We start from the raw sequence: 27924 nt of genomic DNA, 5'->3' as shown, positions 1-27924 counted from the left end.
CACATACTGAAGCCTCGTTCTCTGAATTTTAAAAGCCAACAATGCCACTATTATGTTGCTTACTATCATCGTTGTAACCCTTTATAATAAATATAAAGGTACAATATATATCAAATTTATTCAATTACGTGATTATGTGTTATTTATTATCAATTCAGCGGTTCAGTGAACTCGTCATGACTATTACAAATAAATGCACCCTGATGGTTCCAACATTTGCCTTACAATACAGCAAAAAGATATAGCAAAGTTACCTTCTTTTTTTGAAAAACAAGTCTATTCAAGCTTCAAGAGTTTTTATTTACTCAAAATGTTGGTACCATTCTGAGAATTATCTCAGAAAGCAACGAACAACGCAGTCGCAAAAATATTACACTGACACATACAATGAACATTCTTGGTATCAAAGAAATGCAACAACAGCAAAACAAAACAAATTGTCATTCAGGACAAACAACTAAAAAGTATACTTTCAACATCCCGAAATTTATTTTACAAGCTTTTAATAGTATTTTATATTTTTATTTATTTGCAAATACAAACAATCAAAACCCCAAATATATATATATATATATATATATATATATATATATATATATATATATATATATATATATATATATATATATATATATATATAGATGTATGTATGTATGTATGTATGTATCGATTTACGTGTGTCGGGCTCTTCATAAGCAAGGATCTATCAAAGACTATTTAATTCTGACGTCATTTAAAGTGTATATTAAGTGTTTGTTCCTCTCTGACCATCGTACCACATGCTTGCAGTAATATCTGATGCATGGTATCTCAATACCTCATCATGCTCAAAGATCTACATGATGTCTTTAAAATGTTTTACAAAATCTAATCTCATCTGAGAGGATCGATCTGAAATTACATGTATCGTATAACTTTGGGAGTAACTTTATTGCAGCGGTGCCCAGTGTTTACCAGCTTGTGTAGGCGGTTCCAAAACTAGAGGCAAACAGTAGTTTAGGACAATGTTAGTTGTTATTCTCATAGATCTGTGGATCGTAGCTCTGAAAAGAATTGAAGAAAACGTTTAACAAAATATTCTGACATTAACGGATCATGTTACATTGCTTTGGAGTATATGATTTTAGAAATGTGTGACGGCATCGAATTATTTTCATGTGCATCAATTCGGGCGAGGATTTTAAATTCAATATATATCGTTGCAAAAAGACATACAGATAACTATTATGAACTTTGGATAAAAATCTATTTATCTATAATACTACACGATTTTCATATTGTTCAGAGAATGTGATGGTATTTACCTAAACATACTGAATGGATCATAAATGCTAAAAGGTAAACATACATTCTGGTTATTACATTTGCTATCTTCATATAATAAGAAAGTCCCGCAATTAAAACGTAAACTCTCTCTCTCTCTCTCTCTCTCTCTCTCTCTCTCTCTCTCTTACATAATACGAAAAACATGGCAAATAGTACGTGAAATATCATAGGACAATTGGTATTATTGTTATTTTGTTTCAATATTTCATTTTGAATTCGATAAAGGAACACGACGAGGAGCAGTAACAAATCACCATAAAGGAAATCTAACAACTTTTTATGCTAGATGCAATATAGTGTTTAATAAGACTCAAATTGAAGTTAGTAACTGTAATCCTTGCAGGATACTTCCATGTACGTCATCTTTGAGTAGACGAACTAAACTTAGTTAATTGTTATTTTATTCAAAACATAGTATTATAAAACATTGTGATGATAACAAAAAGCGCTATCTTTTCATGCAAATTTATATTTCGGTTCATAGAAAAGGAATCAGCACTGAGTTTTCATTCGAATTTTGTAAAGAAACAATGTCATAATCAAGAGATCAACACATGTCTTATAACGAGATATTTTGTTTAGTCTGGACTGAGTTTGCATGTCCATAAAAAATAATTATCTTTTCCTGACTTATTTCTTCCACTCATTCTTTAACCTTACCATTACGTTTGGCTGCGTAAGCGGGTCGGAGGGATGCTTGTCCTGGGAAGTATTCATCGATGTCTCACATTTTACACATTCCCGCAGTAATAGAAACGTTAGTGGCACTAGGGCCGCTATAATCAGAAGACAGGCCGCTGTAATGACTGCGATATATGGTACATCATACCGTTTCTTATCTACAATCAGTGACAAGAAATGTGTTATTGAAAAATCAACAGAACTAGTTGATTAGGATATAAGGTAATGTCGACAATAATGAGAGTGAAGTAGAAATGAGATTTAGACACAAAATCACGCAAACGTACCAAATTATCATGGGAGCGGTCGATGCAAGAGATATTCGACTAGTTTTTTTTATCTCTTTGTTTAAGTTAAATTATCTTAGACGAAAGTCAGCATTTCTTGTAGTTCTTAAATAAAAAATTTTTTAAAAATTTCCTACCTTTCCTACTGGTGAGATTGCGCGCTCCTCAGCATAATGCATGTGAACAATCGATTTCAGAAGAGCCCCCACATCAATGTCACGGAATTGTATAAATACTTTTATTTATTAAATACAAGTATTCGGGTTTTGTTTTTTTGTACACTCGCGATTATTCTTGCGATAAACACTACTTAACCTTGAACGGCACGTAGAATGAATCATAATATTTAAACAGTATATTGCAATTTATTTATGAATACAACTCGATAAAAATATCGAAACAGAAAACGCCTCGGAATGAACATAGACTAGAATTCAAGATAAAGGATAAAGGGAGTTTCATATTTCTAAGGAAATATATGTAAATGTATACTACTATGGAAATGACTCTGAATATACAGGGCTATGATTCAAAAACGGATTACAAGATGTAGAACGGAATAACTAATCGAGGGATATAACTCGTTAACAAAACTAACAATATAAAAGGATGTATACAATAAGTATACTATAATACTAGAAATGAATACAAGTTGAGGATACAACTCGAAAACACAATTAACAATATATTCTGATGTATATGTCAATGTATTCGGATGTGTATAAGTTATAACTATTGTACTACCACGTTTATCTGTGTATGTTTGCTATGTAGCTTCGGTTTACATAGTGTAATCCAAATATTTTCTATTCTGGTTTGTGACTTAGCAAGGGATGTATATTAGCAATAGAAAGCTGCATTTTTAAGAAAAGTTTAGTACTCTTGTCGGGCACGGTCAGGTTTGCTTCTGAACATGTTTGCTGTTGTTGTTGTAGTTGTTGTAATAATAATAACGCCATTTTTCAGCACACGATAGGCTATACATGGCGGCCAATATTAATGGTGGAGGAAGAATCCAGTTTAATTTTTTTGTTTTTAAATCAAAATATTAAATATTCTAAGATTAATAACACTTTTCTTACTTTGTACTTCAGTATTACTCACGTCTGTATTATCTCTCTTCAAAGAGTGATCTTATCAGGCCACGTTTCTGATGTAGTAGGGATGTCTTATAAGAAGACCACGTTTCTGATGTAGTAGGGATGTCTTATAAGAAGACCACGTTTCTGATGTAGTAGGGATGTCTTATAAGAAGACCACGTTTCTGATGTAGTAGGGACGTCTTATAAGAAGACAGTTAAGATTTATCAATCCCAAAAGAGACAATGAGTATAATCAATGTATACCTGTGTTAGTTTTCTGATGCTTTTAAGTTAAAAAGAAAGAGGGGTCATTTTTATATGTCAAAAAAATGTATTTTTGTTCTTTCTTTTTTTTTGTGGAGAAAAAACAATGTAAATTTTAGTACATTCGGTTTAAACGCAGAAAGTACGACGACCTTCCCTCGCGGTCTCTGCAATTTTCCGTTTTGGACAAAGAAAACTTGCAGATTTTGTAATTGATGCTTAGTAAGCTGTAAATGAGTCTCTTGAATCTTTCATAGTGTTGGGGTTGTTTGAAAATAATAATAATAATAATAATAATAATAATAATAATAATAATAAAAATAATAATATTAGCAAGCATGCTCTGTGCGATCACAAAGATATTTGTGATGCGGTGTGAATAGGTCCAGTTGGATACCGAAAGCCAAACCAACTGTTCCTCGAAGACCAACCAATTCCAACATTTTGGATCATGTGATTCATTCCTCCAGTGAAGAACGTTGTAATAACGCGTTCGCCTTTACAGATCATTCACATTTCAACTCCGTCTTGGGTTCGAGTCTCGACCAATTTGCGTATGCGAGAAAGTTGCCGCTATCTTCCCGTTGGCAGGTGATTCTCCCAGATTTTCTCTGGTTCTTCCTCCACCAAACATACTAATTGCCATGTATATCGTGTGCTAAAAATGACCTTAAACACATAAAGTCACCAAACCAGCATTTGTTCGGTGGAAGAATAAATTTTACTGTCGCATTTCACAACGTTTTCAAGCTGCTGACTGTGGTTTTGGAACTTTGATAATGCTAAATTCATATCAAGCGTCGCAGCTATGATTCACATATTTCACTTCTTGTTTATATTATTAGTTATATTTACTCGATTTCCTGATCTCGAACAAAGGTCAGGTAAAGAATACATTGATTTATTTTTAAAGACCCAGTGTTTTTTTTTCTACTAAACCTTTTACAGCCGTCTTTTTCGGTCATTTTTGTTGGCAGTGGTTAGATCGATAGTTGTAGTTCCCCGAAGAACATGAACAGTCCACGTCTTTTGGATTGGAGTAAACTTGTCATTTAAACATAAAAGAAGTCGATGGTTGAAATATTAACAAGATTTTGAAACACGACATAGGTGAAGTACACAGAAAGTCCGCCGATAGTATAAAATCACTTGTATGTGAATTCAGAATAATCAACTGCTGAAATTTAATTTACTCTGGCATCATTTGCTCTCCGGTTTCACAGGAAAATGTCATTAAATACGCTATTATTTCTCAACTGAGAGCAGATTTCATGTAGCACCACATCTTCTATGTGCCAGTAGTAGGCGTAACTTACAGAAGTAACAAGCCGATAGAGCATATAGAGGTAAGCATCAAGAGAAGTGAATTGCAAATGGAGATTTCTCATTTCACGGACACCGAACTCTTAGGACCAGAATAAAAGTGTTGATTTTAAGTGAATCATCAGTTCGTGTGAGAAATCTGGCTCAGATGGTATTTCTTGTCTGATAAATACTAATAGTTCACCTACAAATTAACTTTATCGTTATCTGATTGGGAAACATACAATGGCATAGCACAAAGAACACCTAGCACGAAGGACCCACCTACAAAGGACACAAAGGACACCTGGATTGTAATTAAAGAACATCGAGTTTGTAGGCATCTAAATATAGCATTGACAACCTATGATAACCTATGTAAAGTTAATGTAAAGTCAAAAAGAATCTGGGGCCCCGAGTGGCCGAGTGGTCTAAAGCGCTCTCCGTTACGGATCACTGCCATCTCACTTCTGTCTGAGTGGGTTCGAGTCTAGGATTAGGCCAATGTGGGTATGTGAGAAAGCTTTTCCAGTACCTTCTCGTGGGTCGGTGGTTCTTCTTCCACCATTAATACTGGCCGCCATGTATAGTCTATCGTGTGCTGAAAATGGCGTTAAATCCCACAACAACAACAACAAAAAGAATCTGATGTGTGTGTGTGTGTGTGTATGTGTGACATGCAATCGAGTTAATTTGAAATTTATTTGGACCAATCGTTTTGCGCTTCTTTTGTGTATTTATAGGTAATAAACAATGAACACGAAGTTTACTCGAATATTACAACAGTTGGCTATACCATCCATAAACAAGTCCTCAGATGGCAAGAAACAGGTTGTAAAGATGACAAGATCCACTGCAACCATGAACCAGACCGGCGGACAAAAGAGACAGCTTGATAAATCTGAGACCGGGTCCGGGTCCGGGCCGAATCTTGCTAAAATTGATCAGATTATGCTCCAGGATGCTACCCTTCCCCACCCCCACCCCCATCTTTGCAGCTCAGGGACGACACTTTTTTGGATCTAATCCTTGCAACCCACTAAACATCTAAACAGCAACTTACAAATCCAATCCGAGAAAGTGTTCGCCTCAACAGATCACTCATTTCTGCCCGCATGGGTTCAAGACTCGACTCGGCCAACTTAGGATGTGAGATAGCTTGCCAAGAACTTCCTGTCGGTCTAAAGTTCTTCACATGGTTTTCCCGGATTCTTCTTGCACCAAATATACTGGCCACCGTGTATATCCAACCATGTGCGAGAAAATAGCATTAAACCCACAAACCAAATTAAATCATATGTCAACCCAAAACTGATGCCATTTCCGCTACTTTCACACTTAATAAATTAACTGACACTCTTACTTATCCACTCGTTTACACTTTAGCACTAGTATTTACGGCAGCCAACAAGCAAAGATTAAATTTAAATTATATGTTCACTGCAAAATATTCCTTAGAAACTTCATTACCAGTCACTCCCGCACACTTGGTTCTTTTCGTTACTCATCTTTTTAACAGTTTTGCTTCAGCTACAATATTTTGATACATGTCCAATATAGATTTTATACATAATTTAAATGATTTTACAAGTCCCAAAAATGGGCTTCTAGTACAGAAACGTCAACAGATATACCAACTGATGAGAATGGCTTGTGACGCTAGGTTAAAAAAAGACAAACATGTATTAGTAATGTTCATGCCACAGGTCAAGCTATGCGTCACAATTACCAACGACTGGTATTTCAATCCATATTTTACTTGGATTTTCATGCATTTTTGAGAATTGAGAAGATTACAGCGCAATCATTAAACTACGATAATCTAAATCGATTAGATAAAAGTTGGTTGCACAAGTTTGTAGACATAAACCTTTCTAATATTTAATATTTCCGAACAAAGTCAGGGTAAACCTTTACACTGAAAATATGTAACAATAATAAAAAATACCCTGTACGCAATCAAAAATTCTCCAAACGTACACGAAAGTACCTAAAACTGGTTCCGATTCTATCTGTATAGAAGATCCCCAAACCTACCAGTTGCGTGCTCTGAGTAAAATGAACAGCTGCAAGTTGCAATTCTTCCTTGCAAACTTAATCATAAACAATCAAAAGTGAAAAGGGTTAGGATAAGAGCATCAATTAAAGCTCATGTTTAAGGGTTGGTTGCCCACCAATCAGATTGCTTCGATCAGATGTTCAAGACATTGTTAAGTATATTTGATTTAATTTATATTTTACTTAATTTAATTTTTTGTAAGTTTTAAAAAATGTATTTCATTATGTCAAAGTAATGCAATCTTGTTTACTTGATTTGACATATTTTCAGAAAACTCAGTTTGACCTGGCTCTTTTCATAAACACCTAAAAAAGGAAACACTGTTTCTATCTTTGACTTAGTTCACGACCTTGATTCAGAAATCACTGAGACAAGTAAACAACTTCCTATTTTTATTTCATTCTCGAAGTAAAATGATTGCTTTTTATCAAGGTCATACTGGGAGTATGTAATTTAGATATGTAAACAGCCTCTATTTCGCAATTCTGGCTTTTCCGAAATTGAGCAGCAGTTAGATTTAATAGTGATGTTTAGAAAGATATTTCTCAGTTTAGGCTCTTACCTTGGACGCTTTAAAGTTTTGTTGTGACCAGTTTGAAGTAAAATTTTAATTTTTATTCAAATTATTTGGATTCTAAAAGATTAATTCTTCTTCCTGGAAATATTTGAGTGCCTATACAAATTCTTGGAGAAGGACATTTCTTTAAATTTCTTTCGGAATTCAAATACCGGAATTTCTGTGGTTCACAAAGAACTGTAAACACATCAGCGATATACTGACTACAGAATACGTCATCGCCTTCCATTTTGGATTTTTCGTCGAAATTCGAACTTGAATTCATTAGAACATTTCATTACTAGGATTTCTAAAATTTAATTCGTAGATTATTCTTCGGTTGTCTTTGGCTTTGATTCCTAAAACCGTACGTTCTTATTTTTTATTTTTACATTTTGTTTCCTGGGAAATAAATTATTTGTTCAATTTTTACAAAGCTTGTTGTTTTCACTTTTTGTTAATAAGAGCATAAACACGTGACTATATATATATATATATATATATATATATATATATATATATATATATATATATATATATATATATATATATATATATATATATATATATATATATATATATATATATATATATATATATATATATATATATATAGTATGTACGCTGTATCAATGACATACCACGAGATGTATACATTTTTTATTAAAAGGAACCGAGTTTCCTTTTAACGAAACATTTATACAACGAGTGGTATATCATTGATTCAGCTTACTTACTGTACATATATTTTATTTATATCACATACAAGTACATATATTTGCCCTTTGAACGGAGTTAAGAGTTACTACAGGCAGTTGTGTATTGACCGAGTGAATGAACTCCTGACATCCCGAGAGAGTCCGCAACAAAATGTAATTATATGTCTTTTGTAGCAATTACAATCACCTTTGCATCTAGATAAGTTGATTATGTTTCTTTTTTAGTGTATATTTTACTTCACATTGATTAAATCAATATCATACACACTTGTGATTTAAACATGAAAGATGGTTTTAGTGATGAAAGAAGTAGAGCACTACAAACACTTGGTTAGCTACACCATTCACATGAACGCTAAGCCATTAACGTACCGGCGCATTGAAATTAATGTGGAATAGAAACCAAGCAAAAAAACGAACCAACAAGAGGTAATTAAAATATTTTAATATATCTGCAATTGATCTAAGTCATTCTTCTGCTTTTGTAACAGTACCACCGACCATAAAACTCAGTCTTTCTCTCTGGTCGGTTTGACATTAAAACTCTCTCTCTCTCTTTCTCTGGACCATCGTAGGAAGATGATACGGGCTAAAATCTATGAAATGACGAACCGAGAGAGAGAGAGAGAGAGAGAGGTTTGAAATTTTTCATGTTTAATTGATAATAATCGAAACAACATAATATGTTTAAGAAACAACAACAACAAAACAATAAATTCGTCACGGTATGTGTACCACGTAAAAGAGAAATTTACTATTTGATCTTGATATGTTTTGCAACTTTATATCATTGACAAACACTGCAGATAAATCCCAAGGAAAGTGCAAACGTATCGTTACGAAAAACCATATTCTTGTAGAGTACTTGGTGTAATTTTTATTTCAAGGTTTTAATCCAGCCCAAATTCCTTTGCTCTCTCATTCCACCTTTTCGAGTAGATAGGGGAGGGGAACACAAAAGCAGAAACAATTGCGATTAAAATGTGTACCATATTAAATTCATTTAGAAAACGGGGATTGTTAATACTTTTATCATACGTCACTGCGACCGCTTTGGTGGTTAGAGCGTCCACCTCGGAAGCGGGAGGCCGTGGGTTAGAACCCTGGCCGAGTCATACGAAAGACTTACAAAAATGGTACTGTACTAACACCTGCCTCGCTAGGTGTTCAGCATTAAGTGGTTAGTGTTAGGACTGGTCGGCCAGGTGTCAGCATAATGTGACTGGGTGGGACGTCATGCTACATCTGCGTTATGATGCCCCAGTGCTAGACATCACTTTAAACTGCCAAACTGCAGACATTGTAGAGATATGACTGAAAAAGTGTTAAAGTTATCCTAATCGCGCACACTTACACACATACGTCACTAATGATTAATGCGTGGAAATTCATCATTGATCTAGAATCAACTGCACACATTTATATATGTGTATTATTGCGCCATGGGTGGATCACAATTTGATATACCAATAGTATTGGTATATCAAATTGATTTATACCGACACTTTGTTACATGTTACAAATATGTGTGTGTGTGTGTGTGTGTGTGTGTGTACATTGATCTATGCTTTCAAAATTACCTTTCATCATGGGATCTGTCCTTCGTGTCACAGTCCCACAGGAACAAATTATTCTCTGGTGCTGATCCATTGCGTTTATGCACACTTCATATTCCGTATTGGGTTTTAAACCACTTACGGTATAGCTTGTGATTCCAGGTGTTACAAAAATTTCGTTATAAGATGCATTGTCCTTTATATTATAACGTATTTTGTATCCACTGAGAGAAAGACATTGGCTACAAGGCGCCCAGTCAAGGTGAAGTGTTGTTGGGTTAATAGTGTCTACAATTAATCGATCAAATGTAACTACAGTTGTTGAAATATCTTTATTGCGTTCCGTGTCCAAATGTTCACCTCCTGACTTCATGGAGCTGCACTCTGCAAAGAAAAGTGGCGTGTTTGAATCTTATACATGTCCTAATTAATTATTTTTGTCAAGGAATGAAATATGATAATACTTAATTTCTTAGAATAGCAGCTTTATGCACCAAACCTCTGGCGAGATATTGAAAACGTTTCAAAAGAGACTATATTCTCGGTGTAAAATTTAATGCATACTTAGCAAAAAATATTAATTAGAGGAAAATTAACATAATATCTTAAAAACATTTTTTCTCTCTAGAAAATGTATAAATTTGAAAATTCTACTTATTAAGACGAGGGGCAGAATAAGCATTATTTTTAATAATAAAACAACAACTTTCTTGCTGGAAGATGCGTCTAAGTGGAATAATTAGTTTAAAATTAAAGTATAATAAAACCTAAATAGGCCTTTCACTTAAACAGTCAAGTGATTCAACCCATAGTCATTGTTCCTTTTCTCTGAAGCAGGTCAAGCAGAATCAGAAACTGAGCGCATCACAATCCACTGTCCTAATGAACGAGTCAAAATCAGAATATTTTCTAATAAGAAAGGGACATCCGACAGGGAGGTGTTTTATCAACATTGTTTTACCTTGTTTGCATTAATAACCTTCTACAAGAACTACAGGAGTCAAAAATTATAGCAATTTGTATCCACTCCATCATGAATCCACTCCATCATGAATCCACTCCATCATGAATCCAGCACTATCTGATAATATAACTCTGCTTGATATATGTAAAAGATGCTCTCTATCATGGAACCTCACCTTAAACGCTAACAAAAGTTGTGTATTCGTTTTTAGTCAGGATAGACAATACAGTACGTGAGAAGATCAAATGGAAAATAGGTAACCATACTATACCATATTGTAAATGAAACTGAACATGTTGGAATTCATGTTAGCTTCAATATGAAATGTTTGACAATAGAAAAGACACAGCTTGTAATAAAGGCAGAAAATAATATTATTATCTTGTAGGCATTGTTGCAAATGAAGTTAGAGTCAATCTCCATACTTACGTCAGTTTGTATAAAACAATTGTGATGCCATAAACCTTTTATGCTGTGAAGTTCGGTCGAAAATCAAACACAATGATTTAAGAATGCGCGACGCATTTCAACATAATTGTACCAAAGTTCTACAATGATTTCCTCAAACCACACGATCCGGCATGAGCGAAAGTTTATTGGGGATAAAAATAATTGTATCGGAAATTGATAAAAAGAAACTAATTTTTTCTGGTAAATTGCTCAATTTTCCAAAACAATGTAACATGGAAAAGACATTACAGTACAGAAACTTTTAATTCCCGATATATGTAATATTTTACACAAATATAATATTTAGGAAAGTATCGAAAGTATTTTAGAGACAATATAGTTAAAGGAAAAATACAGTGGGAAAAATTATAAAACATTATATTCGTAAAAAGGAAAACGAGTGCTTTACAAACTTGTGCCACAGTGAAATTTCTTTGGTCAATAGATTAAAAAATAGCCTTACTTCTATAGTCCCTCAATTTTATGGCAAGCTCCAAGACAGAGAATTACAGTTCACATCCCTTGCAAATGTTATGGTCACTGTTCCAACTAATACTATTAATTGATGTCAAAGGAATAATGCAACAGGAGTGAAAATAAGAAGAGCAAAGAACGCCATCTAAAACGTATTTACTCGTTGGATTTTATTTCTTCTTCCTTTATATACATACAGTTTCTGCATAACCATTTGATTGGGATTTTCACAAGGCTAATACAACATAATTATAATAATGTCATGATTAATATTAATATAAATTATCAATTGCTTCAAAAGAATATGTTACGTATATTGGCTTCTTTATGAAGTGCGATTTCAATACTTTCTTTATGGTATAAGTATTGTTGTCTCTAACATACTATTGTGGCGTCACGGTGTGTAGTTCTCATTTTAATTTGGTGAGGTATTTGGTTCTCGTAGGTCTACTTATTTGACCGTGTTGGAATATTTTGCTGTGACCTATTATATATATATATATATATATATATATATATATATATATATATATATATATATATATATATATATATATATATAGAAGAAGTTTTAAAAAAATCTGTCTTTACAATCAAACGGACTGTTTAAAGAAAAAACTAAATTATTTTATAAAAAATAGGCCACAGTTACATCTCATTTATTTGGGGACTTTACATTAGCTGTTAGTTGAAATGCTATAATGTGTTTGACATTTGGAAAGATTTAAATTTAATCTTGTTATAATAAGTACTTTGTGACTGTTTCAGAAAGCTACGGTTATTTTCTGGGCAAGCAGTGATTTGTTATATAGCATTGTTAAGATTTCTTTATGGTATTTTGAAAACGTTCACCAGCACTTTCTACGACGAATGTGACCATGCTTGCATAATGTATTTAAGTAGGTCATATAAGACCATATGTCCATGAGCTTTTAACTTGTTATATCACAACACCAAATCACGAAAATATGCCAATTAAGCATCACTTTACAAGCTATCAAGCATTATATTATAGAAGGAAATGACAAAAACATTAAACCACATTTCAAACGCTTTTTTCAGCTTCAAAAGGGCATCTCTAATTGTTTTTTCTATCATGTATTTCTTCCTCTGACTCCAAATATTTGCTTCAGCATAAATAACTCTCATATTAGAACAAATGAATCTATTGCTTAAATATTTTGTTAAATATGTTTATTTAAAGTAGTACTGTCAACAAAACTCCTACCATTCAGTGTCGATATTGTATAACAGTTTTCTGAAGATGTGAATTTTGCATTTTGCACTTCTGTTAGTGCAGATCCAGAGTACTGTATCCGATACTGTTGAATTGTTGCATTGTTGTGTCAGAACGTATGAATTTATTCAACGTAACTATTTTAAGACTGTTGTGATACTATCTGTAACGAAGGCTTCGTAAAATTTTAAACAATTGCAATAACCTATAATATGAAAAACGAACAATGTGAAATGCATCTTACTGGAACTTAACAATATTAGTCTTTTTTAACTTTGCTGGTTTGCCTTTTGGCAGGGAAATTTGTCTTTTCATTTCGACTACATTTCAAAAGTGCACAACATATTCGACGTCTTTAATGTTAAGAGGTACAAATCGTTATATTTGTATAACTTCCATAAATAATTCTTAGGTTGTTCGTTTCATTTTGTTTTAATGTTTGTTAGGTTTTTTAATTTAATATATCTATTCAGAATGCAAACGTCTGCTCTAAAAGCTTCCAAGGCCTCCATGATACCGTTATCAAACTAATGAATTGTTCGTTTCCTCTCTTTTAGACCATCACCTATCACGAAGTTACGTTGGCGACTGACTTGTTATAACAAAACTGTATTCTCATTTACAAAATAATTTGATCCCACTAATGGGTCTATAAACGATTACAGTGGTACGCATATATACTCCCCAGACACTATTATAGTATCTTCAAATGGTACGCATAAATAGTCCCCAGACACTATTATAACATCTTGAAATGGTAGGCATAAATACTCTCCAGACACTATTATAACATCTTCAAATGTTGTGAATTTCACTTAGTAGTAAGGAAAAGATATTATTATAGGTTACATCCGTTCTATAAATATAAATAAATTAATTTCTTATTCAAATATTTATATTGGATGATATATATGATGTATTCTTTATCGCCATCGTTTGATTTAAATGTAAATTTGGATAATTTTAAATACTTAATAATATTTGATCTAACATTTATATTTTTATAGCAATCATTCAAAGGGAACATTTTATTCATTGATGATTGCGTATTGTATTTTGTAATCAAAATAACAAATTCAAAACATCTAAGAACAATAATTATATTTCAACCTGTTTACGAGATGTGTTTAAGCATTAAAGTCATGTTTTATCTGTTTTTAGTGGCAATGTTTAAATAAAAATCTGAATGCAGCATGTAAATTGTTAATAAATTCATTCAAAAAAGAATACCTTTGGAATCATCTTTTTCCCAAGAGATGCCTCCGTTGCAATCATTATCGCCCATCGCACTTGTTCCTCCGGTGCTATTCAACAAGGATGTTAACTCAACCGCCTCATCCTCTGCACTTAGGTACATCTGTATGACCGGACGTTTCGCCATGTTCTTGTTTGTTAAATTTCTGTAAAAGCACGGATAGAAAACTAATTTATAAATTAATGAAGAAATCACTCGATAAAGACACCCATGCATGTGAGTAATCAAAGCTAAAGTTTTGTACGGTTTCTAACCTTCTATTTATAGTCTCTTCTCTTCGTCTCCGTAACGTTTATGGTCGTACAGGGTAGTTTCCCAGCCTCTCGGCACCTGTCATTATTGAAATTATGTCAGTGCTTTAGTTCAACTTGGACAGAGTCAATATATTTCTTGAAAACCTCTAAAACCTAGTACAACTTATATTCATTGGAAACAACCTAGCAATCGTTTTCATGCTACCTGATAAAGATACAGTTCTAAATGGTCTTCCTGTACCATCTCGTCTTCGTACCGTTTTCAATTGTTTTCTTACTGTACCATTTCCAGTTTTGAAAAAGAAGTTACGGGAACTATACCAGACTTCAACAAGCCGATGGTATCCTTTGTGTCTAAATATGAACAATTAACTATATTCTGTTTATGGGAACAAGTTATTGAGCAAACGCTTTCTGTTTTCTTCGGCCTCTTTTATAATTTTGTGAGACAGGAATTCAAAACTCCTATCATAGTATAATATATGTATGATTTTTTTCTCTTTAATACGATATCCTCAAGATATTTGATAAAGATCTAAAAAAATGGACACAATGGTTACTACGATCTTAATGAATACAGCTTTTAAAAATATAATACAATACGTACATACATTATAATAAAAAGACACAACCCCATAAAGATATAATTCTAAAGTCACGCTTTGTAGGTCTATTGAAGAATAAAACTATTCAGCAAACCGTAATGTGAAAGAAAAATAACAGTAAAACTATAGAAATGGAGATGTAATATGGAATGTTTCTGGTTACAGCCACCTATATACTGTATATGTGCAGTGGTGTATTAAATACGCTATTTCAAAGAATGAAGATAGTAGATTTGCTGAAGAAAAAATGAAAAAATGAAAAAGTTGCGTGATATTTAGAATAAGCCTATTTATGGATAAATTCAAATCAGTAGTTTTCTTGAACCTTTAATTTTATTATTGTAGCCGCATAGGGACTCCTGGATGTAGAAAGGATCGATATCATGCAGCCGGATTTTTATAATGGGCAGTTACAAGTATAAATTCATCATTTTCGACTTTTTAAATGGTTCAACATTACGGTCTATTGGAACAGGAATAGTTAATTGTGCCTATGGACAATAAACCATGGGTATCAAATTCTTCAAGACATGGGTTATTTTGAGGTGGCTAGGGCCTTTACCTCTAGCATCTATGGTTTCTGCTGGAATGACTGTGGTTTTGTGTTTGCTACTAATCAAATTATAGACAAATAACATTCTATCTTATGTCTACATCGCATGATTCATATATGTATAGCTTCTGTTTGGCCGCTAAAGAAATGTTTACCGTTCTTTAATCAAAACGTAAGTTATATACTTCAGATAATAATCGAATTTTCCGGTGGTCTAAGTGGTTAAAAAGTTCGCCTCGGTTGCTGGAGGTTTAAGATATATGGTAAAAACAATTCTTCGAGAATGCATAGTAGCTAAAAAATAAAAAGAGATTTTATTAAACATGTCGCTTTAGAGTCGTTACAAACTGTGAGCCTTAATATCAGTGCAAGGTTTTTTTAGCTGAGACGGTTATGTAATTTGAACCCTAAAGTCAATCATTATGAAGCAACTATACACGTTTACATCTTTCAATTGAAAATCGATTAAACGTTCAAAACGAGTCTTGTAGCACTGTACAAATTAAATTTGTTGATATTCTGCTATATTTGAAGAAGCTATCAAGTTTTAATTATGTTTTATTCCTTTATACTTGCCCGATTATAACAAAGAAGTCAAATATTTTATAAGATGTGAAATTCGTCGTACGAGGTCACGCAAAACAACGAGTATCAACATCAAGTTATGAAAAACAACAGAACTATCACCATACATCAAGTAAAAACGCAAGTACTAATTTGAAGCCACACGAGGTCACATTCTGCACTGTTTTGTAGTTTCATTCTCTCCATTAACATAAAATCTGCTCTGTTAATTTTGTTGTAACTTGCAACAATCCATGACATAGCTGACATTCTTGACTCATTAATAGTCATAGCGTCCTATAAATAAACAGAAAAGAAAAATGTTATTGCGCAGCAGATTCGTTCTACTGGAGATGGCCAGCTTCAGGAAGAATAACGGAATCAAGAAATGTACAGCTCTCTGATGTCTTTAGATGACTGAAATGCTAAATTCAATATGAACATGAATTGTTAAGCATTCCCGCTACTTACAGTAGGAATCTGTGCAATAGAACATAGGACTATTAAATGTTTGGTGAATAATTTTAGTACTAGATTGAGCCTTTGTCATAAAAGGCATTTCTAATGAAACCAACATTATGGGTAATGAAGAAAGGACTGGGTAAAAAAACCGTTTTATTGCTAATTTACAGATAAAATATTTATTGTAAATTTATTATCTTCATTTTCTTTGAAATATGGTACTTCAGAGCTTGCAGTTTAGCACAGCACCGTTTTATATTGTCATGCTCTACGTTTATATGTTCACACGATATTTTGCAACATATGTATTTTAAATATGACTCAAGTCTGAAAGTATGTTTAATCTCCTAAACATGTGTTATTTTGTTTGAATTCACTAATGTTATTCTTTCTCAAGCAAAATGATACAAATTTTTCGCAAACATATTTGTGAAGAAAAATACAATTCTGCAGCACAAAAATCTTCGCCACCTCATACAAAATCTTACCCTGTCTATAAAACAGCCCTGGCTACCAACCAATTACATTTGGGATTTTCACTAAAACGCTTTAAATCAACAGGCATTCATATAGCTTTACATACTTCAAATGCCTAGAACAATGACACAAAATTTTGCAAAACATTTCTTTGCATTACTTTCAATAGTATTTAGTTTGACATTTTTTAAATAAATATTAACATGATATTTGTGTCTACAACATCCATGTAATTAAGAAAAATCCTACAAATACAGGTGTAATTAATATAACGATGTAATTTTCAGATTTTATTAGGTAAACCGGTATGGTAAGTATAAAAACATTATATCGACCAATAATATAGCTTTGTCCACAAAACAGCTGACATTCGATTAAACTGTTCCACTACGGATTATGTGTTAGGCATATCAAACTCATCTCCATGTAGTAATTTATTTTAATGGTCACAATGAGCACCCTCTGTCTTGCTCGTAAAAAAGCTGCAATGTGTGGCAAAGACAGTCTTTTTGGATTTCATTACTTTACAAGAACCTTTAAATGTATTTACTGAATAAACAATAAGGTTCAAAACCTACTTTCAGCTAGCAACACATAATTTAATTTGGATATACTTAAAATGTGTTATTTTAGTCTATATGCCTTCAGGAAATATATTGTAGGCTAAGTCCAGTTTTGTGGCGCAACAAATGTTTGCTGTATGTTTGGGTTTTTTTTCCATAAGAAACGAATGTTGATCCGCCTCATACATCTGATGTATTTCCGGTTTGACAGAAAAGACAGTGGTTGCTCTGACTGATAAATCGATAATAGTGTCTGTACTCAAACAATTATATAATTCTCAAATTTTCTTATCTACTTTTTATTTAATTTTTATACTGATAATCTTTCCATTCCACGTTTTTCGTTATATTTTTAAATATTGATTTTCAAATTATCGATGGATCCTGTTATTCAAAATATGTCTATAAATATTAACGGAAATGCTATTTTATCCACTAATTTTAGGCATATCGCCAAATAGAAATTTAGAAAACCATTGACATCAGTGACATCTTACAGTGGATTGGGCTATCAAGGAATCTGAAGGAATGTGTGACTCGATAATATAGTACAGAGCAAACAGGCAGGCAATTATATAATAAATCATATTGAAACTATGTTCATATTGGAGAACCTAAATCTCAGTAGCCCAAGTAGTTGCCCTGTCACCTGATTGATACTGTTCAAAATTTATCTAATCAATATGGACTGACACGATTAAAAAGCAAGACTTTTGTTTGCCGTTCTTTTCTTCATTTTCAACCGTGTGAAACGCGTTGTAAAAGAACACCATAACTATAAAGTGCTGCAGGATTATAGTTGGAATATCAGATTTTATCGAATATTCGTGCTGAATGCATTATCCGAATACTGTGCTGAAATCAAGCAAGAAATGTCTTTAGAAAGCAATTTCCCTAGCATTCCTTTTTCAGTGACGGATATTAAATTCGCTAAGCGTTGTATGACTCCATGTCAAAAGTTATTCTTATAGAACAAACCGCGTTTTCTGCATGAATAATCCATAACCGCAGTATATTTGCGTATTGTATGCAATGACATTTACATTAAGGAATTTTATTTAGGTTTAGACTGCGCAAAACAAGTTAATATTAAGCTTTAGCCCTAATCTTTTTGGCGTATTGATCTTGCGATAAGCTCACTCCATTTTTGTTATGGTGTATTCTATCAACATAAACTATGCTATCCGGACAATTCTGAAAGTATCGTGCACGTGTCTAACATTAGTATTTGATGACACTGAAATGACGCACTAAAATAAAGCCACACATTCAATGCACACTAAATTAGTCAGGTGGTGTTCACAATATGTCCTATCTTAATGTATCCAACAAAACCCCATTAGTTCCAAATCAGGTAGGAAAGAACTCAATTCATGAAATGTGTATCTACTGCTCTGATCACTCTTAGCATTTGATATGGATTAATTTGATTCTATTCCTGAAATGGTAAATGTAAAGTTTAAACAGATATTTATGCTAATACAATGCGTATTCTGAGAGATAACATACTAGATGCTTTATTTCATAAAAACGGTATTTGTTCCTTCTGAATCAGTATATGGGCATGTTCGGAAGTAGTTTCTCACATGTTCGTCCTAACAATTTGAGGGACACGTGGGCTAAACCTAGAACATATCCGACTAATGTATCTATTGACTACCTTTCTATGGACTGGACCTTGAACATATCCGAATAATGTATCCAATGACTACCTTTCTATGGACTGGACCTAAAACATATCCGACTAGTGTACTCAATGACTACCTTTCTATGGACTGGACCGAGAATATATCCGACTAGTGTATCCAGAGACAACTTTTCTAAAGACACTATTAGTACGATAAAAAGGGACATCATCAACATTAATTCTTTCATTTGTACTTACAATTCCTTTCGTCTTCCCATGAATTGAAGCAATTCAAGAGAGAACCTTTGTGACAAGGCTGCGTATTATAAATGAATTTTATTAAGAATGCTCAAGCTGCTTTGTTACATATTTTGACATAAATACAAATCCGTGTGTATTGGTGTATACGTGCATGTGGGTGTTAAATAATGCTCTTTGTAGCATAGGATATTAATGTTGTTGCTCGAAATGACATTCTCATTTGCCATGATACAAACATATTTGAAATTTACTGATAATTTTTGACAGTTATGGAAGTTCAAAAACAATAAGCAAATCTAGTATTCTTTTAAATATGCTGATTGTTATGAAATCAACATACCATTGATTCCATTATTCACATCATTTATATAAATATAAAGTGTCCAATTTACAAAGAAGACACGGTATATATATATATATATATATATATATATATATATATATATATATATATATATATATATATATATATATATGCATTTTTTTTTCCTGTCAACATCTAATTCGTTTCTAAAGTATTAGTCATTAAACAATTACTTCAATCCAGATCGTCACGAGACCTGTGTCTGGACGATTCATTTTAACTACTTTTACAATTGTATGGTCATAATAAAGCATATTCCGTGGAACAATATTAACGCAACATATAAACTATCTTTATGACACATAGACCGTTCTGACGGTTTAGGGATAAGAGCGGGCCGAGTCATACCAAGCACATAGAAATTGTACTAATAACTGCCTTGCTTGGCGCTCGGCATTAAGGGGTTAGGACTGGTCGGCTTGGTGTCAGGATAGTGTGACTGGGTGAGACATCATGCTACATGTCTGCGGCATGATTCCCCCTCCCCCCGCTAGACATCACCATGAACTGCCACACTGCAGACATCGTAGTGATATGACTGAAAAATTGTTAAAGCTACTTTAAAAATCCAAATCACACACACACACACACACACACACACACACACACACACACGCACATTACACATAATTTCAAAACATCCTGTTTGAGCAATTTTCTGCGCAGATCAATCTGAGCGGCATAATATGTATGCGAGAAGCCACAGCGGCTCAGTGGATAGCATGACTGATTGGACACGTTCGAATTCTGCCATCTGCCTAGTTCGGCTACCGTGGTACATCTTGGACAAGGCACATTGCTCCGACTGACTCGGCACATAATAACATATTCGTGTTGCTTTGCCGTGAAAACCCCAAATACAAAACAGCATACTGAGTATGCGTATGACATAACGTCAATAGTTTGAACATAATTTTACAATTAATAAGGTAAGGAACATAATGGCATTGTAATTACAGGTGGATCAGGGGGACGCCAGGGGGTCGAGTGGTCTAAGGTGCTGGCCATTACAGATCACTGACATGTCTCACCTCTGTCCGCGTGGGTTCGCGTATCGGCTCGACCAGTGCAAGTATTTAAGAGAGCTTGGCAGTAGTTTCTCGTGGGTAGGTGATTTTTCCCAAGGTCATTTCGGGCTCTCCCTCCGCCAAATATAGTGTCCAGCATATACAGCTCTCATGTGCTGAAAAAATAGCGTTAAACTCCAAAACAGCAGCAACAACAAGAACTGAATGGCAAGAATTAGGATCACGCCAAAGTTAAAAATATTTATTTTACTTGCAGAGGGATTATGTGTGTTATAAAACTGAGAAAATCGCAAAGAAAAGAAAATTTGCTTCATGTGAATTTTACTACCATTTCCTGAATATAATGCCTTACGAACGAAATGAAGCTGTAAATATAATAATATTTGCCAAACATTTTTTTCTGAATGCGGGTTTCTTACCTCGTAAATTGCATAAAGGGTTGACAATATTTGTTCTGAGACAACTATGGGATGGTAAAATAGTAGACTACGCAGTGACAACTTTGATATTTCTATGCGATAGTTTTATTTCCTCCAATATTAATTTTTAATGTATATTTTAGAAGCTGTGCTGTGTTCTGACATTACATAGATAGATGGAGCTGGAAGACCTGAAAAGTCAACCCAGCAATTGTCTCTTACAAAAAGCCTGTTTCCATGATCAAGGGTTTGCTTGTCAGTCTTGAAGATTCGTTACAGGTGAGCAGAGGTATGTTTCTCGAACTGCATACGTTATCAGGGGTGTGTTCGTCGAACTGAAAACTTCTGCACACATAATATTTTTTGTACATACCTTTGCTGTTAATATGGTTTAATAGATTCTCGCAAAATAATAAACAATGAAAAGATACGCATCAGAGCGTTTTCGTTCATAACAATTCTGCATATTTCGTGAGTGTCCCTTACAGACTTTACTAGTCTCGTGCTCTTTTAATGCTCAAGATATGAATGAAAATAAATAATATTATTTATGAAGCTGTAGATATATTTATTTTATGAATTGAATTTCAACTAAGTTGTCATATAAGTGTTTAGTTTAGTATAAACGTCTTGTATGGCCGAAATGGTAAAAATTATAAAAGTCAGAGGGATTGGACAACAATTCTCCAACCCACTTACTCCTATCCATTATCAAATGCTAACATGTATAATCCACATAAAGCATTAACAAACAAGCGGGTTGGCTCAGTCAGTCGTAGTTATTAGTTTATATTGATCATTACTTTAACACATGACAGAAAAGAGAGTACCCGACGGCATATTAAGAGAATAAGGCAATTAATGATCATAACATGTAACTGATGTTTGAATGCAACTCTGTCTTTTATTAGCAAATTTTTGTCTTTCTTTTTTAATGAAAATATTATTTTAATAGTGTAATATTTCTTTCCAATCTAGCAAGAGTTGATAGGTAAAATTGAAACTATGGAGATTTTACTTAATACATACATACACTGTCAATAAAGTCTGCACTAAAGAAGAATGCCGAATTAGTGCCGAGGCAATCTGAGCAAAGTGCCATGCCCAAGGATACGCTAAGGTAGCTGGGCCAGGATGTTCTGATAGTAAGATTCGAACCCGCACCCTTTCGTCCTGCTAACCACTAACAAACCACGACTTCCACGAATAAAATTACTTTGAGATTTTTATTGTAAGATATAAAAAAACAGTTGTATATGCTACTGGTAAAGACAAATTTTAAGTTAGAGAGTTTTATTACAAACAGTGGCAGAGAAAAAAATAAACAGGAATCTTGAAAAATAAAACCAATATTACCAAAATAACAATTATCGTAAGAGTATTTCCAGACTGTGAAAATTAACTTACCCCAAATTACTTTCATCAGATACATCATTCATGCTGCTGCGTAATATATGGCGAACAAAACATTCGCTGGAGAAAATGACAATAATCCCTTACTGTTCAGATATCTGGATGATGATTAAAACGAATCAGTACACCTCCACAAACATCAATTGTCCTCATCCCAAAGAAGCTAAGTTCAAAAGGTCTTTGTGTTTAATCCAGCTCAAGCTTCACACCGGTTTATTTTCCCAGTCTGATCCAGGAAATTCTATCGAGTGCAATTATAGCTTCGGCAGAAAACAACTTTGAATTAATCAGACTGGTAGATACTGGTGCTGCGCTTTATTCCGATAGGAACGTTTTCCTATTCAGCAGACTAGTAGAAAATATGCGCTCAAAAGTATCTCTTAGGACAACATGAAAGAATGAGCAATACTTAGTGGAATCATTCAAAAAACATACCGTGTAGTGTTATAAGTGTAGTCAAACTTCAAACAACACATATCCTAATCCGCAGTAGCATAATGCGCCTGCAGGTCTGGGTATATGTTGCTTATTCGACTGATTGCTCCTAACAAACTGAACTGACCCAGATCTGCCCGCGCATGATGCGCCGGCAGATATGGGTCTGTGCAGTTTGCATTTGGACTCCACTTATAAGGGAGTATATACGGAATTCTAACTCTCAACATTGAATTGATTATTTTTATATTGATCTTGTGAATACTAGCAAATTTAAAATCAATTTAGCATATTGCATCATGGAGAGTGTTAAAACGACTTATGATATGCACACGTATGACCTCATATAAACTTTATTGTTGCATTCTTTTCATTTTGGTGCCTGTTTTATGTTCTTTGCTATCTATATTTGACATACCTGAAATGGGTTTCTGCATTAGTTTCTCGCCTGTCTGATTTTAGAATCTAGAAAGTGTGTCTAGGTTTTCAACCTGCGATGTACATTTCTGAATTACGTTCCTCCCATCAAAGATATCAACCTTAATATTCACATATAATGTTTGCTTTGCAGAAAATGATATTGCGATCATGAGAACAAGCCGAAAAAGTCGATTAATTGTGATTGATCATAATTTTCATAACTGATTCTGTATTAATGAGCTGTTACACATCCTACAGCCAGTCCCAGTTCAGCTGCATATATTCACATCTTAACAGATCAGTTGTAATTAGTAATAGGTTTTTATAACCATGGTTTCTTTTGCTGTAAATTATACACGTAGGTGACAGCTGAAAATATTTCTATCAAATAAATAATGGTAATTATTGGTAATTACAGGAACTGTCCCTTGGTCCTAGTGGTTTTCTTTCTAATGAAGCTTCGTAGCTTTACAGGTTTTAAATGACAACACGACGTCACCAGTTGCGCAGTTTCCATTAATCATGACGTCTCGTGGTTAAATAGAAAACGATTGTTATCAGCAAACCTATATTACGTCAGTCGTAATGACAAGAATCATTAAGTCTCCCTTCATGATGGTTCATAGATATGGTTTTTAAACATTCTTTGAACACGTTCATTTCATCAACGAATTCTCAGCGACTGATTAAGCACACTCCATTATTTATTTGAACTGTAACTTAATACATCAAGTCACAGTTTGACGACTTTAATTTGAAATCATATCCATATCGTCTGCTTCATTTATCAACATATGAACAGATTCTCAATTGTATTAGGTATATACAGTATTACATATGCTTATAGAACACAGGCTATAGTGACAGTCTATTGTTCCATTATATTTGCTCTGGAAGAAAATAGGGGCTCAACAAATACTCAGGGAAAGCACACACTGTATTGAGCAATGGCTGTCTTTTTACCCCATTCTTTAGTATAAATTGATAAATGTACCCAGTCGTTTATTTATAACCTGCACCAGTAGTTGACTGATCAGAGCAACAAAAAGTAAAGTAGTCAAAGTTAAGAAAGCGTTGAACCATATATAACAGGCTGCTGCTTCTGGTCAAAATAGCACATGGTTAAGGCGTCTATACGGTATTTTTATCGGTACCGAATGATGCATCAGTAAAGGAATGACAATAATGATTTTATCGTCCCATGTCAGAAGATACAAGTCAGTCTGACGGTAAAATAACAAAATGTGGTTAGATAACATACCGTCTATACTTACTTAATAGTTCGAGTCGGACTGTTACGATCCAGATCTATAGTCGCGTAAAACAAAAACAAAAAACATTTATTCATTCCATTATCCCAAACCGACCGTGCGGATGCATTTGGTTTCAATTAATTAATTGACCTGAATGGCGGATATTACAATAAACAACACGGTATGAGCATCGACAGTGTCCAATTTATAATGAAGACACGGTAAGAAAAGAAATTAAATGTGAATGCAGCTGCAGATCAATGCAGATAACATAATCAGATTTATTCACAAAATATATCCGTAGGGAGAAAGAGATATCTACATTATTAAGGGAAATATTATGAAGATAAAATCAGAAGTTAAGTAATTCGAACTAATGTTAAAGCAATGGTCAGTCAAAATATTTGCAAGATATCTGAATATACGACGCAGTTTCTATCATTAGAAACTGTTTAACTGTAAGCGACCGCTTTATTCGAAATTCTGGTGTTCTGGGCATTCATGAGTCTTATAATTTAAACGTATTTGTTCTTTTCTATCTATATATTTGGTTCATATGCATTTATTGAGCCGGAAGACCTACGTTTGTGTGTTAGAAGTAATAATTAGAAAAATCAATATATATCACTTTCTTTGAATAAGTTGGTTGTTAAAGAAAGCTTGTCTGCTCTTTTATTACATACAATACCTGGCTTACTCAACACTTAGTACCTTTCCCTGACACAGGAGCTGTAATTCTAAACCCTTAACATATATGTCCTCTTGTTGTGACTTCAATTTTATAACTTCTTTTTTTTATAAATTAAAACAATTAAATATTTTAAATTGTCAATGTCACTGTACATTTTACCAATCTGACCTGAGGCTAGGTCTTAGGAACTCCAGATGAGAGTCCTATTTATGTATCCCTCTTGCAAATGGTTATCACATGTGCAAGCTGTGTTCAAAGTTTTGGTGAATATCCACCGAATGGTTCATGAGGAGATAAAGTTACGGAAAGATGGACGGACAGACAAAGGGTATCATATTTTCCTCACTAAAACGAGTGTAAGATTATATTCCAATGAAAACAACGTAATAATAGATTATCTGGGACCTTATCAAATCAGCGATTTGCAGAATATAACTGACTGCACAAAAGCCTTTACATGACACAAAAACTTTTACTCAGCTTTTGCATCAGAGTGCAAATTAGATCGTCTGGAAAACCAGCATGATAGACGATGCATTCCAACATTAATTAAGGAGAGTGAATCGAGAAAAGTTCACAATTCTAAATGTTCGATCACAGCTGTCAGTTGGTTTTTGTAATTATCTTCTTAATCTCCGCAAAATGTCTCCGGTCTAAATAAATGTTGCTACATTCATTATATCAAGAGATTTCTGCATGAAGCAAATCAAGGTCTTCAGCTTTCGCTCCGTCTTCTTGCTGGTATCAACGACTTTACAGAATTGTTTGTGAAGTACTACTTTAGATGTTATTTCAGTTTCATACCAACCCACTCTTTTATGATAGTATGTTTGTGTGTTTGCAAGTAAAATGCTAAGGCGTTTGTAAATATAACGCGTGTATAAACATTCCTACCCTATTCATCAGATAGTAATGAGGTGTCCTTGGCTAGTAAAAAAAAATCTCTTGCTGGTTAGCATGGGTGTGTGTTGTGTTTATGTATTGGATTGTAATAACAAACGGTTGCTTAATTGTATGGCTGTGCTTAGATTTGTCATCAAAAAGAGATGCTGAATAATAGGGATGTATATGGGACGGTAATCAAAAACCGATTGCTGAATATTAGAAGTGTGGATTGGAAAGTAGGTGATGTGCGCTGGATTGTTGATACGAATTTTAACATCAACTTTTTCCGTCTCCCCATACCCCTTATCTGACTAATATTCTCGGTCAGTCTGGGAACCAGATAAATCATATGTCAAATTCCTCTTGTTACCAGACTGCCTCCATCTCCACCACCATTCCATAGTGTTCCTAGACAAATTTATCACATAATCCCATTCCCATGTTAAACCTAGGACTGTTTAACCTATGATTTTTGAATGTTCCCAGAGTGCCCCTCGCATGTGAACCTATAAAAGTATCATACGATCTCGGATATGCTATACTCAGATCTACGGACAACTACTATCGACCGTATGGATATTGTTAACCATGAACACGCAAATAATTTAGTTTATATTAATTGATATTGATTGAGTATAATTATTAATTATTACAAGCAGTCTTGAGGAAGATGTTCCTGGAGTCCTGGAAGGATTATAGTCCAAGTGATTATTTCAATAATGGGTGTCATTTTAGAGAACTTCATTCTACATACCTTTAAGTGACCCGTATTCGCTTCATTTGGATTCTTATACAGCCACATTCCTTTGGAATGTCATTATTTAGACGCCCCGAGAAGTGCATACGGCTAAATCAATGTTAAAGTACGTAGACATTTTTGGACGAAGTGAGCCTAAAGGTGTGATCCAATAAAATCCGGATTGAATGTCGCGCGCTGTGGTGTCACAATTAACGCTAAGCATATTGATAAACAAATTCGTACTACCCTATATTGAGAAGATTCCACTCCGAAGTGCTCTTTTATTGATCCAAGTTTAGTACATGGCTACCATTGTATGTGCGAAATATCGATAATTTTCGTCGGGAAGTTTCTTGATGACACTTAAGGTGTATATCATTCAAAAAATCAGGATTGAGTAGACTGATTAACGAAAAGTAGTGTTAGATTTTAAAAGAATAATTTATATTTAATTTAAAACGAGTAAATACGCATACATGAACCAAGTGAATTGTACTATAGATGATTTATCTCTATCAACATTCCAACTTTTTCTTGAAGGTTTGTATCTGCTCTAAAAATGAATATTGAGTTTTAACGAGAGTCTATCACGTATCTATATCTGATAGTTTCCTATTTAACAATAAGAATCAATTTGTTTATCAATTTATGTTCGATATTATTTTGATGGGTCATTCGTATGTGCGTGTCCCACAATTC

General features: G+C 33.7%; 1 protein-coding gene across 1 annotated transcript; it reads right to left on the bottom strand.

Moving 5' to 3' along the window:
• Positions 1 to 680: 680 nt before the first annotated feature.
• LOC149801440 (uncharacterized) lies at positions 681 to 23073 on the bottom strand. The gene is made up of 5 exons (XM_089954311.1): positions 22797 to 23073; positions 14188 to 14357; positions 9857 to 10216; positions 1987 to 2165; positions 681 to 1043 (listed from the first exon to the last, which is right to left on the bottom strand). Exons 1-5 carry the CDS (start codon positions 22826 to 22828, stop codon positions 1008 to 1010), a joined length of 777 nt encoding a protein of 258 aa, XP_089810437.1. The 5' UTR covers positions 22829 to 23073; the 3' UTR covers positions 681 to 1007.
• Between the last annotated feature and the right edge of the window lie 4851 nt (positions 23074 to 27924).

This window comes from Sinohyriopsis cumingii, chromosome 4, assembly GCF_028554795.1.
Source record: "Sinohyriopsis cumingii isolate HCF-2022 chromosome 4, ASM2855479v2, whole genome shotgun sequence".
NCBI classification, from domain to species: domain Eukaryota; kingdom Metazoa; phylum Mollusca; class Bivalvia; order Unionida; family Unionidae; genus Sinohyriopsis; species Sinohyriopsis cumingii.
This window is presented reverse-complemented; position numbering and strand designations above follow the sequence as displayed.

What these genes read in the sequence shown, in the direction of transcription:
- LOC149801440 (XM_089954311.1), bottom strand. Translation starts at nt 22,828, where the DNA reads ATGAATGATGTATCTGATGAAAGTAATTTGGG. An exon ending in TCTGATGAAAGTAATTTGGG is followed by an intron (nt 14,358 to 22,796) that starts GTAAGTTAATTT and finishes GTGCTTTTACAG; the next exon opens with AAATTTAACAAACAAGAACA. An exon ending in GACAGATCCCATGATGAAAG is followed by an intron (nt 2,166 to 9,856) that starts GTAATTTTGAAA and finishes CACTGATTGTAG; the next exon opens with ATAAGAAACGGTATGATGTA.